The sequence below is a fragment of the Diabrotica undecimpunctata genome, chromosome 5 (assembly GCF_040954645.1).
Source record: "Diabrotica undecimpunctata isolate CICGRU chromosome 5, icDiaUnde3, whole genome shotgun sequence".
NCBI classification, from domain to species: Eukaryota; Metazoa; Arthropoda; class Insecta; order Coleoptera; family Chrysomelidae; genus Diabrotica; species Diabrotica undecimpunctata.
In genome coordinates, this window is record NC_092807.1 from 17,826,793 (window position 1) to 17,844,160 (window position 17,368).

Here is a 17,368-nt window from a genome sequence, read left to right on the forward strand (position 1 = left end):
TCTTCTTGAAACGGCTCATGTTTTATATCCAGAGGAGTGGAATTTTCAGCAAGATAATGCAAGATGTCATACTTCTGCTTATACTCAAGCTTGGATGCAAGAACACGAATTGGCAACAATTCCGTGGTCAGCAGCATCACCATTACTGAAAATTATGGTCTTGACCTAGTTTCGGGTGTACCTGGACGTTTAGTTAAGTGTTTAGATTTAAATGGAGGTTGTATAAGTAAATGATATGAATTATTTGTTGAAATTTTATATTTCAAGTGATAGAAATAAATACCGTAAAATTATAATTCTGATTTCTTTTTTCTTTATAGATACTTTCTAGACGGACTATAATAGAAGCGGTCATTCAGGTTTGGTTTCAAGATGAAAGGATATCCGGAAACTGTCAGAAGCTCGTAGAATCTATGCCAAAACGGGTAAAAGCAGTAATTGCAGCCAAAGGGCGACACTTTTCCTACTAAATGATGTAAGTCTACCTTTATAGTTTTGTCAAAATATAATTTTTTTCTAAATAAACTGTTTTTTCATTAAAACAGCCTATGGTTCCATTAATTCGCACAGTACTGTAATATAAAATACAGCGTACAAAAGTCCGAAGCTTATCCAGACGGTCAGAAAAATACAAACAAGTTTAGCGAAGAAGATAGAAGGTATAATACACTACCTTGAGGCACTCTGAGACATTGTAAAGTTGTGTGATTATTATAACTCCTTTATTTGGTAACTCTGTTGAAGGCCATATATCATTTATAACTTAAAAACTAGATATCTTGTATTATTTAATGGTAATTTTTGTAGACGCTTAATTTGCCAAAATTTAGTTAAGATTCCTTTTGTTTTCTGGATGTTGTTTTTTCAATGACACACGGTATACGATTCGTTGAAATACGGATTTTGTGTTTTTGTAAAATATGATTACTAACATAAACGGAATAACAAATATTTCGGTAAGTTAAACTGTTATTTCCAAAATATAGACTAAACTAATCTGACGGTATGTTTTCGCGTACATCGTCATTAAAATAATAATTAAATATAACCTTCTAAAAACCCTAATATTATCTAATATGTTTTTGATGTTTAATGTCGTGTTTTCATCTAATGCCAGTGCTAATTAAATACATTAAACCTCATGAGATCATATTCATTCCAGGAAATGTGATAAACATAACAATTAGTACTAATACCGAGAAAAAAGTTTATTTCTTGTTATTGTTGTGATCCGCTTTGTTGTAATGTTTACATTGACCTTCAAAATAAATTTCATATTCTTTGATTTTCATATTATCAATATTCTGAAGAAAGTAAATCCTGTTTGGAAGTTCTACTTAAACTAGGAAGATAAAATCCAATTGCTGTTTTCTTAGTAGCAGACTCAGTGGTATTTTTATTACATTAACAGATGTACAGTGTGTACAAAAAGTAACCTACAACTAAAAAGTAAGTCTTTTTAAAGAATTTTTGCTTGACACCAGTTTGAACTTATTGATTAAGATACTTGCTGAGAAAATAATCGAAAAGTATCAAATATGCGAAGAGCAACAAGGGATTCATAGTAAGACAAATAGGAGAGAAAGCAGTCGAATTGAATACACCTGCATCCATGTGTTTTATGGACAAACGCCTTCGATTGTATTAGACTACAAGATGTACCTAATTAAACTTTTAAACAGAGAAACTATAACAACCACTATAATACAATAGAAGATATTAACTCAGATCACAAAACACGAATAAAAATAGGATCCGAAATAACGCAGGAAGTGAACATTCAATCAGGTATAAGACGGTGATAGCTTAAGCACGTTATTGTTTAACTTGATAATAGACAAACTAATAGAAGTAAAAAAGTCAGGATCATCATCATCATCATTCAATCTTCGCTTATCCACTGCTGGACATAGATCTCCCTCATAATTTTCCATCTATTTCGGTCTTGTGTCTCTTGCATCCAATTCCTATGACAACGTTTTAGATCGTCAGTCCAACGTGTTGGTGGACGACCTCTGCTTCGGTAGGCATCATTTCTTGGTCTCCATTCCAGTATCCGCTTTGTCCATCTATTATCTGTCATTCGAGCCACGTGACCTGCCCAGTTCCATTTCAGTGTTGCTACTCTCTCTACTGCATCAGCCACTCCTGTTCTTTGTCGTAGCTGGCGATTTGGGATCTTGTCTCGTAGTGAAACGCCCAACATAGCACGCTCCATCGCCCTTTGACACACACGGATCTTTTCAACTGTTCTCCTTGTCATGGTCAACGTTTCCGCACCGTAAGTTAACACTGGCAAAACACACTGATTAAACGTTTTTCTTTTAAGGCATATTGGTATATCAGACGATTTGAAATAAATATGGTTCAGCTTGCCGAAGGCTGCCCAAGTCAGTCTTATACGACGGAGAAGCTCAACGGTTTGGTTATCTTTTCCTATGCGAATCTCATGACCTAGGTATTTATAGGCCATTACCTGGTCTATGAATCTTGTTCCTACGCATATATCTTCGCTGACTACAAGATTTGTCATCATCTGGGTTTTAGATATATTTATTTTCAATCCCCCTTCTAGCGAGGAAAGGTAGAGCTGATTTAAAAGTTCTTTGGCCTCATCTATCCTATCAGCTATTAGTACAATATCATCTGCAAACCTTAGATGGCTAAGCTTTTCTCCGTTTATGTTTATGCCCTTGTCGGTCAGTTTTGCGTTTTTACATATATATTCCAAAAGCGTAGTGAACAGTTTCGGCGATATGGTGTCACCCTGGCGTACTCCACGTTGTATCGGGAATTTCTGGGTTTGACGATCACCCACTCTAACACTGGCTGTTGCGTTTTGGTATATGTGTTTAATTATATTTATATGCCGATAGTCAATTCGGCATTCTGCCAAGGCTTCCAACATTTTTTGTTGATTTACGGTGTCGAATGCCTTTTCATAGTCGACAAATATTAAAGCTAGGGGTTTATTATATTCAGTGCATTTTTCTATAAGATTTTTTATTACCAGTAGGTGATCGTTTGTTCCATAGCCTTTTCTAAAACCCGCCTGTTCTATGGGCTGATAAAATTCCAATTTATTTTTTAGTCGTTTCGTAATTATTTTTGTAAATAGTTTATAAATATGTGAAAGTAGACTTATGGGCCTGTAATTCCTGAGGTCCTTTTTTATGAAGTATGATAATTTCTGCGTTATACCACTGGGTTGGTGTTATTTCTTCCTGCAAACATCTAGTGAATAGTTTGGCAAGGACCTGCCATAATCTTTTTCCAGCTACTTTCAAGGCATCTGCCACTATTTTATCGCCTCCGGGGGACTTATTGTTTTTCATTTCTTGCACTGACCTTCGAACTTCATTGGGTGTTATGTCCGGTAAAATTTCGGATCCCTGATTGATTATCTTTGGTAATGATCCACTCCGCTTACATTGCATGTTCTTTGTATAGTTGTCTATAAAAACTCTCTATCGTGTTCATAATTTGAACTCTATCCTCAATGACTTGCCCCTGTTCATTTCTTAATTTGTGGACGTTTTTTCTTCCAATGGACATGCTCTGTCTGAGTACTTTCAGGCTTTTGTTTTCTTCTATTACTCTAGTTATTTCCATCGTATTGTATCGTCTCAGATCTTTTCTAACTTCCTTTTTAATTTTCTTATTCAAAATTCGTAATTCATTTTGGTTATGATCCTGATTTTCCCTAAGTTTTCGTCTTTCCTCTAGAAGATGTTTTGTGTTGTGGCTTAATTTTTTGATATTGTTTTCAGGACGAGGACAGTATTTCTTTTCAGCTTCTTTCAATATTTGAGTAATATTATTGTTCATGATATTCTCTAAGTCGTGTGTATCCAAACTAGTCTTAATATTTTCTTCGTAAAGTGTTATATCTTCTGGGAACAGCCACCTTCCACTTTTCTTTTTGAGGATCATTTTTGTTCTTTTAACTTCAGTGTTAAAAGTGGTTTTTGCTCTAATTAGTCTATGGTCGCTCCCTGTTGAAAATTTATTCAATACTGTTACATCCTGAACAATATCTTTCCGATTTGATATTATGAAATCAATCTCATAATTTGTTTCATTTTTTTTTGCTAATATCAATATTTATGATCGTATGTACGCGGTAAAGGCGCGAGCGTAAATATCTTGCAGGGATTTGTTTTATAGGAATTTTTTTGTTCAATATCTCAGAGTCATTTTCAAGTTTTCGACACCATGGCACGGACTTAAATTGTTACAATAATTGTGATTTCATACAATTTCTTCTTTGCAAATTTTTTCGTGCAAAAACATAAAATTATCCAGCAATTTCGATGATACCGCATTTTAACAGCCGTTAGATGAATGTTCTCGATGCATGCTAATATTTCTCGTTCCAATTCGTCGTTGCTCTCGTTTTAATAGTTCTTTAAAGTATCCAGGAATTCACGGCTAGAAAACACGAAAATTCGACGCCGTAGCTTTATGTGATGATTTTTTCCACGACTGAATCGACTTTTTCTGTGCATGTGAAACAGTAGTTTGTAAACTCTACTGGAATGTTGGTGATACTGGAAATTCAACTGGCGATTGCGTTGATGACGATGATAATCGAGATGCGTAGGTGCTTCTTCTTCATGACAATTCCGCTAGCCTCCTGTTCCCATAACTTTTCTGAAATGTTTGATGCATGACTACGCTGTCAACATTTTCGAGCATACACTTGTGTTCTTCATTACCACGAATAATGCTTGATGATAAGTTTGAATACCAAGTTTTTTCACTGTAATAACATTATTCTCGGTTATAGCTTCTCCACACACAAAACACTGCTCCATGTTGATTGCAATACGTCTATATACAATGCAATACGAACAAACTAAACCTTTATTCACGAGACCGATTCGTTTCTGCTGATGACGTCAGCGCCTAGGGTTCGCTAATCGCTTGCATCTCCTTAGGCTTATCTTAGGCGTGTTGATTGCATGTTGATGTAGCACAAAAAACCAAAGAAATTAAAATTGTATAAAATATGATTCTCTCCATTTTTGTTTATACATTTACGTCTAATATATATATACTAATATACATATACTCTAACGCGGCGGCGGAATTCAGTCACGATTTTACATTTAGACTACTATTGACCCCTCTAAAGGCTAGAATAATAAAAATTTAGGTTTCAAAGGTAGGCCTTTTTTCGTCTAACCTGACTGAAATATTTAGTCTATATAATTTCTAATCAAGAAGCAAACGAAGTAGTGTTTTTATCATTGCTCTATATTAAACATTTCCATTTTAATAGTAAAATATTAAGTATAAATAAAAAAATATCTGAACTACTTACTGTGCTGGTTAATCAACATTCTAATAGATATCCTCGACATATAAAATCGATCCAAAAAGTACTGAATACTATGCTCAGTATGCTGGTCGACGTCGTGAGATTCTTTCAGCTCCAAAACACCTTGAGCCATCGTTTCAACTACGTTCGTATGTCTATTCCTGATCTTAACTAATTCATTACAAAAATGTTCTACTGTTTCGGCGTTTGGTTCTTTCTTTTCGAATTCTATGATTTCTTGAAAGCTCTGCATGTACCAATCATTGACTGCTACCACACTGGGCATACGTAGAAGATTTTCTGGAAGTAAAGCGATCTCTTTCATGATATTGGCTAATCGTACGGGCATTTCCTTCCTTAGGAATACAAAGGATTTCTTTTCTGATGCATTTAAACCTGAAACAACGAAATATTGTGTAAAAATTTTATATTTATATGAATTTTTCGTTGATGATAAACAAAATATTTTGAGTTTAGGAAGAGGTGAGGATTTTTTTAATAATATTTACAGGAAACATGATCGATAGTTTTTTTGTTGTCTCCTAAATAGCCACATGTCCAAAACTTCCAGCCTTCTCATTAAGTTAACATTAACAGTCCAAGTTTGGGCGCCATAAAGAAGAATAGAGTGGATATAACATTCCTTACAAAGATTAAAATGGATTATAGCAAACCCAGTACAAAAGAAAGAACCATATACAGAGATATATTAGTATACTCAAGGAGAAATTTATCATCTATGTATCAAGTATGGCGAAACTAGACTACAGAGGCTCAGCAACAGAGGTTCCACAGCTACTGGAACCAACAGAGGTTCCACCGTTACTGGAACCAACAGCTGGAATTAGACCCAACTAAGAAGAGCACAAAAAATAAATAGAGTCCAGTGCTAGTTTTCCAATAGAAAAATAACACAACATTGGGACCGCTAATGAATAGGGTAAGGAAAGGTATATTCGTGATACAAGTAATTTGGTGATAATTTTTAATCAGATTACCACACAGTTCACTATGCAAGCACATTCATGACACAGTGCTAGTAAGTTGCTACGAGTGTAAGCAGGGCAAACATATATTCCGATTTAGCGATGCGCGCACCTGCGTTTAGTAAACAGACGATTTTGACCATTGTGCGATAGTGGAGTCATTTCTTATTGAATTTGAAAGACTGTTACATATTTGGTTACATTTTTATTGGAATAATTGCTGTTTTCTTTATAAAACTTTATAAAACCATTCAATAAACTAATTATCAATAAAAAAAAAGCTGCATTGAATTCGTGATTTAGCCAAGGTAAGTTTTTATTCCTAATTGCGGTTGTTGTTTCTTAGTGTTTTTGCACACATTTTTCAAGAACTTTTGAGACGTTAACTTTGGATATATTTTGTTCTTTTATTTAAAATAAAATAGAGAAGTGTAGTATACTATGCAAAAGGTAGTGTTTTGAGAAATCCGTAAATGTATTTTATTTTTAAAAGCTGTTAACTTTTTTTATCACCAAATAACCTATTTAATTTTTACTTTTTGATTGGCAATGGAAAAAGAGGGTAAATATAGAAAATATAATCAACAGCAACTTAAAAACGCTGTCAGATTAGTAAGAAATGAAGGTAAGACTATATATAAAGCTGCAAAGGAAGTAGAAGTCCAATGGAGCACCTTGAAACGTTACCTAGCGAATGAAGAGGATTCGGTAGGAAAACTGGGGAGGCCTTTTGCATTGTCATGTGATTTAGAGTTGAGGCTTTACAATTATATTATAAAAATGCAAGAATTGGGTTTTGGACTAACCGTGTATCAAATTAGAAGATATGCTTAGGATCTTGCCAAAGTGGATGGTCGGGAGAAATTCTTGCAGTCAACTATCTGCATTGCAAGCAAATGGTGGTGGAATAGTTTTAAAAGTAGGTACAACTTGTGCCTTCGTGTGCCAGAAAATCTTTCGGTCTACAGAGCTTCCATGGCTAATGAATTTATGATCAAAGATTTCTTTTCGAAACTGAATGATGTTCTTACGAAACTCGATATAAAAAACAAACCGAATTTAATTTGGAATTGCGATGAGACTGGATTATCGTATGTAGTGAAACCTTCCAAAGTTGTTACCGACATTGGTAAAAAGTACGTTTATAAAAGATCCTACGCTGAACGAGGTCAAACTCAAACTATGTTAGCATGCATTTGTGCTGATGGAACATGGATTCCTCCTATGGTAATCTTTAAAGGTGTTAGATGGAATGATACATTTAAAAATGATGCCCTTCCCAACGCATTAATAAAATTATCTCCTAAAGGACGGATCAATTCTGAATTCCGCCTGAATGTCCTGTAGTCTTGTTGATGGACTCTCATTCAGCCCACATTGGAGCTGAAGTTTTAAAAATAGATAAAGATAATCAAGTTTACCTATTTACTTTCCCGGCTCATTGCACTCATCTATTGCAACCACTTGACGTGGGACTATTCAAGACTTACTGGCGCGATAGCATGAACTTTTATATGAGCAATAAACCTACGGATGCTCCAAATCGTAGCAACTTCCATTCCATTTTAAATCCAGCTTACATAAGCGCCTTCACAAAGAAAATCATTGGGAATGCTTTTAAAAAACAGGCATATGCCCTTTAACGGAGATGTTATTCCAAAAGAAGCATTACGGCCTTCATCTTTAACTGACATAGCTCCTGCTTCTCCAGTTTCGACTGACGCAGCACCTGAAACTTTTATTTTAAATTCTAAAGCCACAGTCGATCATATTTTGAAAACACGAACAGCTTCAAAACTTCCAGAGAGGCCAAGAAAAAGGGACTCAAGTGCGAAATTAACACCGACAAATGAAAACACTTCAGTAACAGAAAATCTACAGCAACAGCCCTCGACTTGTTCAAATCTGTCCAAAAAGCAAAAAACAGTAAAATAGATGATTGGGAGTGTGGCTTATGTGGGGTTCTGTATTAAGAAAAGAAATGGAGCGCAATGGATTCAGTGCTCATCTTGTTTGATACCATACCACGAGATTTGCATATCTATCGAAGATACTGACGCCGATGAAAAACTTTATTATAGATGTGATCGTTGTATGGAATAAAATTTTTAAATATCTGATTAAATATACAATTTCCATAATATCACCAAATTTCCTAACCACTATCACCAATATACCTTCCCGTGTCACCAACTTACCTAACATAAGTTTGTAGGTCAATTTGACATTTACTATCATTATTAATCATTTTTTTGTTAAATTAACTCTTCTAAACATTTATTTCAAATAATAAGTAACGTAATAAAGCAAAACTTATTTCTTGCTTAGTTTTCGAATTCCTATATTATTAGTATTTTTCATTTTTATCACCAATATACGTTTTCTTACCCTATATTTTAAAAATCAATGTGTGTTAAATTTTAGGAAGAAGGCAGTAAATAATATCTAGACTTAGAAAAGCTTTAAAACAACATACAAAGGAACAACTTATTTTTTCACGCAAAAACCTTCTCCCACTATCTCATATTTTGCCATGAATGTAAAAACAGAATATGAAAACCATTCATGCCATGTGCTATTAAAAGTAAATCACAATGACGAAGTTCGTCGGTTAATTTGTTTTTTGTCGATTTTTTATGAATACAAACTTTTTTACCTTGACAAATTTTATCGAGTAGGTACAATCAACTTTCATTTCAGGTGAATTGCACAAATTGTTGAAACATTAATTCTTAATAACTATTATTAAGTATAAAAAAAGTGGTTGCGTTTTATATTTATTGTAATAATAGATTAAGTTTTATAAAATTTGCAAAAGAATGTTTTAAAAATAATTTTATTTGAGAGAGTTCCTAATTATAGCTGGGAGGTACATATTCTTCATGTATGTTCGAAAATTAATTCTGGATACTATGCTCTTTTGCAACTCAAATACTTATTTATAACGGAACAGATACTTAATGTTTATTACGCTATATCATCTATTCACATTTGTCATATAATATTGTTCTATGGGGCAGTGCAATAAATGTCTCGAAAGTTTTTATAGCCCAAAAGCGCATAATTTTTAATTTACCATATAGACATACGTGTAGAGAGTATTTTAGAAAATATCAAATACTTACTGTTCCCTCAATTTTTATATACAGAAGTATTCTGTATACAAAAGCTAATATCAATAGATTGAAATTAAATTCAGATGTACACAATTATCGTACCAGAAAAAAAGATTTCTTTAGGACTCCTAAACATTACACTTCTATGTTTGAAAAAAACCCTGATTATAGCGGCGTAAGGTTTTTTAATCAGCTCCCATCCAAATTAAAAAGTGAAGCAGATGATGATAGGGCATTTAAGAATAAATTGAAGACTTATAGAAGATTATAACTCCATTTTTTGCGCGGTTAGCCGATAATTTGACTAGAGTTTGGTGATTTGACCCTTATTATCTTGTCCAGTTTGACCTCCTACATTAAATTTTTTTGATTATTCCAACACTGTTTATTCGTGCTGTGTTCGCCAGTTTATTTCCTATACATTATATTTCCTTCTGTCTTAATTTCATATTCAATCTTTTCAATCTTAACGAATTACGAGTACCAGCAATTCATTTCGATATTCTCATCTCAGCTGTCTCTAACAGCCTCTGTGTTTTGGCTGTAAAGGGTTTCAAAAGCGTACGTATTATTGGTCTTCGCCATTGTTTTGCCATATGGTTTTACAGTATACTCCCTCTATAACGAACACGGTTATTACGAGGTTTCGCTTATGACGAGGTACATTAGATGTCCCTTGAAATTTCTATAACCCTCTACAGCGAGGTAAATTTGGTTATAACGAGAAAAAATAAGATCGAAAAACGTGTTTTTTTACGTTTTTGGTCCGGCCATGGCTATAAATAAATACCCTTTTTAACTACCGCCCGCAATAAACTTATTTACAATAAGTGCAACTGTATCACATCTTTAGAAAATATGATAGATTTCTTCCAATTGCAGAAGCAATAGTTTATGTTATCCTTGAAAATACGCTTTATATATTTTGTAGTTGGAAAAAAATGTAAGTACAGATCTTTTGTTTTAACGTATATTATTGACAATAAAAGTAAACAACTTTTTTTCAAAAACGCCATTCAAACAATATTTAGCATCAACATGCTACATGCTCCGAACGGCTTCACTATAGGAAGTTAATGTTTTAGAAAACTACATATTCATAGGTACGCACAGTATTATTGTTCTCTGATATAACGAGATCAGCTTATAACGGGGTAATTAGTCTGCCATTTCAGTTCTCGTTATAGAAGGAGTCTACTGTATTAATTTTAATTTACATTTTAATTTTTGAGATACTGAGTTTGTTCAGAAGTTTATTTATGTTTCCAAAGTATTTTTCTTCTGAATTAAATTTTTAATCCATTTACAAATTTCTGTTTGAAAGTATCTATTGAAGTAATGACATCGAAGTTATAATAGACGAACAGCCTATGGAACTTAGAGACATAGACACGGAATAAGACAGGAAGACTCATTGAGCTGTGAGGCAGAAGACGCAGTGTTGATAGTCCAAGATGAACATAATAATAATAATAAACATATATAATAATAAACATATATAATAATAAACATAATAATAAGAACTTATTTTCAGGTACAGGCTGAGACATCTACTTTACATCGAGAAATTTGCGCTGTAGATGATACAACGCCGCTTAAACTGAGGGAACAAGAAATGCGCATAAACCACCTGACTCAGAAAAGAAAGAAAAAAATGCGCACCTGGATGAGTAAACTTCTGCATAGGCAATATCTCAATGAGACCAGCCAAGAATATGTCGACAATACAGCGTCGAACTATTGGTTGACATCAGAAAAGATGTTTCCCGAGATTGAGGGTTTCCTACTTGCCATTCAGGATCAGGTTATACCAACTAAAAATTACCTGAAATATATTGTTAAAGATCCTTAAGTCCAAAATGACAAATGCCGATATGGATGCCAAGCCCAAGAAACCATCCAACATCTTACCTACTGTGTATAAAGAGCGCCATGACTCAGTAAGAAAGATTATCCACCAATAACTAGCTGACAAACTGGGACTTCATCAAACCGATCATCTTCCTTATTATCAATACGTCCCTGACAGAATGCTTAAAAATGACAGCTACAAGCTATACTGTGACCGCACTTTGCTTACAGACCAACCAGTGGCGCATAATAGACCGGATCTCATACTAGTTAATTAAATTACTAGGCAAACAACACTTATTGATGTGGCGATACCCAACACCAATAATTTACGTGTTAAATACAACGAAAAGATCGCCAAGTACAGAGATCTAGAAATACAAATCAGGAGACAATGGAGAATGGAAAGGACCCAGACAGTACCTATTATTTTATCTACTACTGGTGTTATTCCCAAAAACCTTCTAGAGAACATAAAACAGATGGGTCTAAATGAACATATTTATAAGACCATGCAGAAAGCTGTACTCCTCGCAACGTTCAGATGTGTACGAAAATTTTTGGGAGATACTTCAACATACCAAGTCACCTAGGGCTCGATAACACGGAAAGAGTTCCACCAGAGCTCAATCCTTTTGATACCATAGATATTTGGGATGTAGGTATCTTAGAGGGAGTGTGAGCCGTATGGCTAAATATGGAACATAATAATAATAAACAAAGACTAGTTCTCAAAATTAACACAAGGACAAATCCCAAATCCCAGAAAAACTCAAATGTGCTCCTCCCATATTCGTAATAGAGTAGTATTCAGCGCTCCATTCCTCTTTCAGTTATAGACTCCATCCCCACATACCTACACAAAAGTTATTTTTTATATAACTACCAAACTATTCTTTTCTTCTTCTTTACAGGCGTTACAACTCGGGGTGAGTCTTCGCTGGATCCACTATAGTTCTCCATCTTCCCATTGTTGTATCCCAATACTAGATAAATTAGCTTCAACATCATCCATCCATCTTTTTCTGGGACGACCTACTGATCTTCCACTGTCTGGTCTCTCAAAAAACACTGTTTTTAGTACTCTGTCTTCCTCTGATCTTATCACATGACCTGTCCTTCTATATTCACTAGAAATAATTTATATGACAAAACATTATTTGCCGAGTCAGCAACATGAGGATCTGGTTTAAATGTACTTGTGTTGAGTTATTTGGAGCCGCTGCATCAAAAATATGAATATTCTTGAATATTGCCAATCTTCTTAGAGAAGATGGCCCACAAAGAAAAATATACTGCAAATAAATTATTAGAGTTCAGATCATAAATAAGAAGTATTAATAGTAGATTTTAAAATTTGTAAAAACGACACTGTTTTGGTGAATGCGCCAAGCCGTTCAATATCGTCTTAAACATTTTAATTCCTTTAGTATATAAATAACCACCTGGAGGTTATACAATGACTCTGCCTGACGTGGAAACGGAAATACTTGGAGAATCACTCGACGGCCTTTCCTTGGAGACGTCAATAAAACAAATATTAGTATTTAGCATACTTTGTATGACTATAAACAGACGTCAGCTGCTGTTTGTTTATTTACGTGTTACCTACACGTCCTTTCCGAATAAAACTTCCCATTTTATTTATAATCAAAGTGACCATGAGAATTCTGCGTCAATATCAACGACTGGACTTTGGACGATGGATGACAAAACAAATAATTATATGGAATTTCGTGCTTAACCAGAATCTACAATGCGGAGCGTAATGTCAAAATACTTCTAATGATATATTAATGGCAAATCGTTTAGTTTTATGTCAAGACAACCGCATATATGTGGTTATGCATTTAAATAAAAAAAAAATACACATTATTAAAGTATGCATCTTATGCCAGGAATTTAAACATTTTTTTGTCTTTATTATTGAAACTACACTACTCTCCAAAATTAACACACCACCTTAAATGTACCAAGCTTGACGCTATTTTTCTTTTGTACCGTTGGTTAAGGTTGGTTGACTAGATTTCGATGATTTTTATTTCACATTAGGTATAGGACTATTTCTAAGGAATTACTGTACTCTGGGAAATGTCAACGTTTTACATACACTAGTGGCCAAAATTCTGGAAACTTTTCAAAAATTTTAGTTTTGCTATCAGCATTTCTCTTTGTCACAAGACTTATGTTATTTATAAGTTTATCTATAATTTTATTACATCGTTTTATGCTTCTACTTAATATTTAACATCTATTTTAAGGAGGAAATCCTCTAAAAATTTAAAAATAAATAAAACAACAGCCGTTAGCTATTAGTAGATATATTTAAAAAAATGGTACAATGATTATTATCAACCAAATTAGTATTTGGTAGGATAACCTTTGTTTTTTAGGACAGACTAAATTCTGCGAGGCATGGAGTTGACGAGACGTGCCAAATCTTCTGGTGTAATAACTCTAAACCAGTTTTGAATAATGGCTTCTATCAGTTCTCTCTTGTTGCTTGGGTTTCTACGTGATACTAAGACTTTCAACCTTGACCATAAATTTTCTATTGGATTTAGATCGGGACTATTTCCAGGCTAAGGCAGAACAGTAACATCATGGTTTGTCAACCATTACATGGAAGTCTTAGCCGTATGACAGGGCGCTCCATCCTACTGGAAGATGCATTGTTGGGCATCCCCTTCGAACAAATCTCTGATAGGCAGTTTGGTTTGCAGTATCTCTTCCTGATATTTTTTTGCATTAATATTGCCCTCTATTACTGCTAAACGACCAACTCCATTAGTGGTCATGCAAGCCCATACCATTACACTAACAGGATGCTTCAAAGATCGAGATTTTGGTTTCATCACTCCAAATTACTTTACTCCATTGTTCTTCTGTCCCTCTCTGTGTGCCAATCAATGCGTTTTTGCCTCTGTTTTTTGTTCAGGAACGGCTTGTTTCTAGGAATTCGTACTCGCAATCCATTTTCACACAACTTTCTTCTGATAGTGCGGTCCGATATTTGTAATACAGTTGATTTGACAATGCCGTTAATATCTTTTGCGGATCTGCGACGATCTTCTAAACAAAGTCGGCATATTCTAACGCACATCGTAGTGACTAACTTTGGGTTTTCTACCAGATCTTTTTGCTGATTTTGTCGTTCCACGTTTGCAAACATTCATTACAACTGATTTTGTGGCGCCACCACCCAATTTGTTTGCTATTTCCTGATAAGTGTAACCTTCTTCTTGAAGGATAATTGCTTTGGCTCTCTTTCCTGGCGACCAGTCAACACGTTTTGGGTTTCTGGTTGCCATTTTCGTTGAATCGACGCTGATGAATTCCTCTCTGACAATTAAACAATATCACCTTAGTAACAACTAATTCATGATGTCACTCATAAGCACTGGAAGCCGCACTAAACTGTACTAAAGGCCACCTTGCCACCTAACCGCTTCCAGTTGGGTTGTTGACTGACTAGCAGAACCCTGACGTAATACAGTATTGCCAATGTTGCCATTCACAAATCTCGGATTTTCGGCGTTTCGCTTGAATCTGGTTCCATATTTTATTAAATAATGATGTTAATAAAAAAAAAGAGTGAGAAATACATAAAATATTATGCAGGAATAAAAAACAATAAAATAAAAATGTAATTGTAATGGTAAACTATATAACTCATGATCATGAGACGAGTCTTGCTAAAAAAACGATAATTTTTGTAAAGTTTCCAGAATTTTGGCCATTAGTGTATATTTAATTACTTTTAGAAATAAAGTTGTGTTTTTTCATCTTATTTTGCAATAACCTATGGAATTTACTAGACACAACAGCTATATTTTATATATTATCTCGATACGTCGAGATCCTCATCTTCTCTCAACATTTTCGTAAAAAAATCATCTCGATATTTTTATTATCAAATATTATAAAAAGCTTTAAATGTAAAAGGTTATTATGGGCATTTAAAGCCAATTAAAGCAAAGAAAAGATACTTAAATTGATTTTATTAACATTTAAAACAATTAAAGCCTAATAAAACATTAACCTAAATAATTTTTTACAAGTTCCCTCTCTCAAAAACACTTAATTACGAGTATTTCCGTCCCTATTTCTAATTACTTCTTCACAGCGAATATGATTCATCGATTAGTTTAAAATTAATTTAAATTGTTTATCCCAAACATATTTTTTTCCAATAATGTAAGTTAGAAAAAAATGAACTTAAAAAATTTACATGGTTACTATACTATACCATTAAATTTATTAACAAAAGGCATATTCTTAATGTGGTTAAAGGCTGGTAAGGGGTCTTGGGGGCGACATGAAGCTGTCGATGCTTTTGTCGTAACAAAACGCTAAGAAATGCCCACTGTTTTCCAAAGAATGAGTTGGAGGTTTTAGGAATAAAACTCAGCTCTGCCAGCAAATCCTACTCTCACGTCCACGAAGACATACCATGTCGCGTAACCACTGGGTGCATGGCGTACAATGGGAGTACGTTATGTAGCAGACGAGAGAGGGTAAAAGGCGAGATTCTGGCGCCTAAAAACTGGAACATATCGGCTAGGGGAATAAACCCCAACAGAAAATTCGGTCCTCCAAGGATGGGGGTTAAGTCGTAAGGCCAGCGACCTTACACTTGTGAAAATTCTACAGTGCTAAAATACCCAATGAGCCTCGGTTACCGGACGGAAATTACAGTAGACGAAAACAGCAACGAAAATGGACCATGAATTACGGAATCTGGAATATACAGGGAATCCGGAACAAACAACAAGAAATTATGCAGGAATTCGTAAATCGAAAATTAGATATAGCCATTCTCTCTGAGACCAAGAAAAAAGGAAATGGAAGCGAAAAATTAAAAGACTATGTACATTTTTTCTCAGGAGTGGGAAAGGATCAAAGAGCAAGAGCAGGGATATCAATATTTGTACACAAGAAATTTGAAAAATATATTAAATCTTGGGAAGCATACAACGAACGTTTTATTAAAGTGACGGTTCTCCTAAGAGGAACACAAATAACAATTCTGGGGGTATATGCCGTAAATGATGACTACTCAGTGCAAGAAAAGGAAGCTTTTGAAGAAGACTTTAGAAAAATCCTGAACGAAATTCCTAACAGCCATGAGATTATATGCGGAGGAGACCTGAATGCCAGAGTAGGAAAATAAGTTCAAAGTAAAGTGGTAGGCATGCATGGAGAAGAAACTGTTAACAACAACGGAGAAAGACTCATAAATATATGCCAACAATATGAGTTAAAGATTTTGAATGGTTTTTTCGCCCACAAGAACATACATAAATACACCTGGTATCAGCACACAAGAGGTCTAAAATCGATAATAGATTATTTCATAACAAGACAACAAACTAAGTTAAGAGTACAGGACGTAAAGGTGAATAGAGGAGCAGAGTGCGGCTCGGACCACTGCCTGATAATAGGAAAAATATATACACCATTCGTAGACAGGAACCACACAGACATCAACAAAGAACACAGAGAAAAAATAGAGAGAACTACGTACACCTTAGATAATCTAGATAACGAGAGCACACAGTTACTTTACTCCTGGAGACTAACACAAAAACTACAGGAATCACACAGATCAACGACGGATGAATACGAACATATAAAAAACTGCATGAAAGACGCAGCGCTAGAAGCCTTAGGGCAACAGGTACGAAGAGTAGATAAACCATATTGGTGGGATAAAGAAGTGGAAGAAAAGATAAAAAGAAAGAAGGAAGTATATCTACAGTTATTACAACAGGGAGACGAACATACAAAACAACAATATAAAAACTTGAATAAAGAAGTCAAACGAGAAGTGGTTAAAAAGAAAAATAGTACATGGGAACAAAAATGCCATTACCTAGACAACCATATAGGAGGGACAAAGAGCTCTGAAGCCTGGAGAACTATAAAAACGATGAGAACAACGACAAAAAACCAAGTCATAATAAATAGAATACCAGAGAACACATGGGTAGAGCATTTTGAGAACTTATTAACAGAGAGAAGAGAAAGGTTTAAACAGACAAATGAACAAGTGGAAGTAGAAGGAAGAATCGAAATATCAATAGAACAAG

At 34.5% G+C, this 17,368-nt stretch overlaps 1 protein-coding gene across 2 annotated transcripts in view; it reads right to left on the reverse strand.

Moving 5' to 3' along the window:
* Pdk (pyruvate dehydrogenase kinase) overlaps positions 1-17,368 on the reverse strand; it is a 115,958-nt gene that overhangs the window by 35,296 nt on the left and 63,294 nt on the right. For both annotated transcript variants that reach the window (XM_072531595.1, XM_072531594.1), the window contains exon 2: positions 5,327-5,719. In XM_072531595.1, the coding sequence (XP_072387696.1) occupies positions 5,327-5,719 (393 nt within the window). The remainder of the gene's footprint in view (positions 1-5,326; positions 5,720-17,368) is intronic.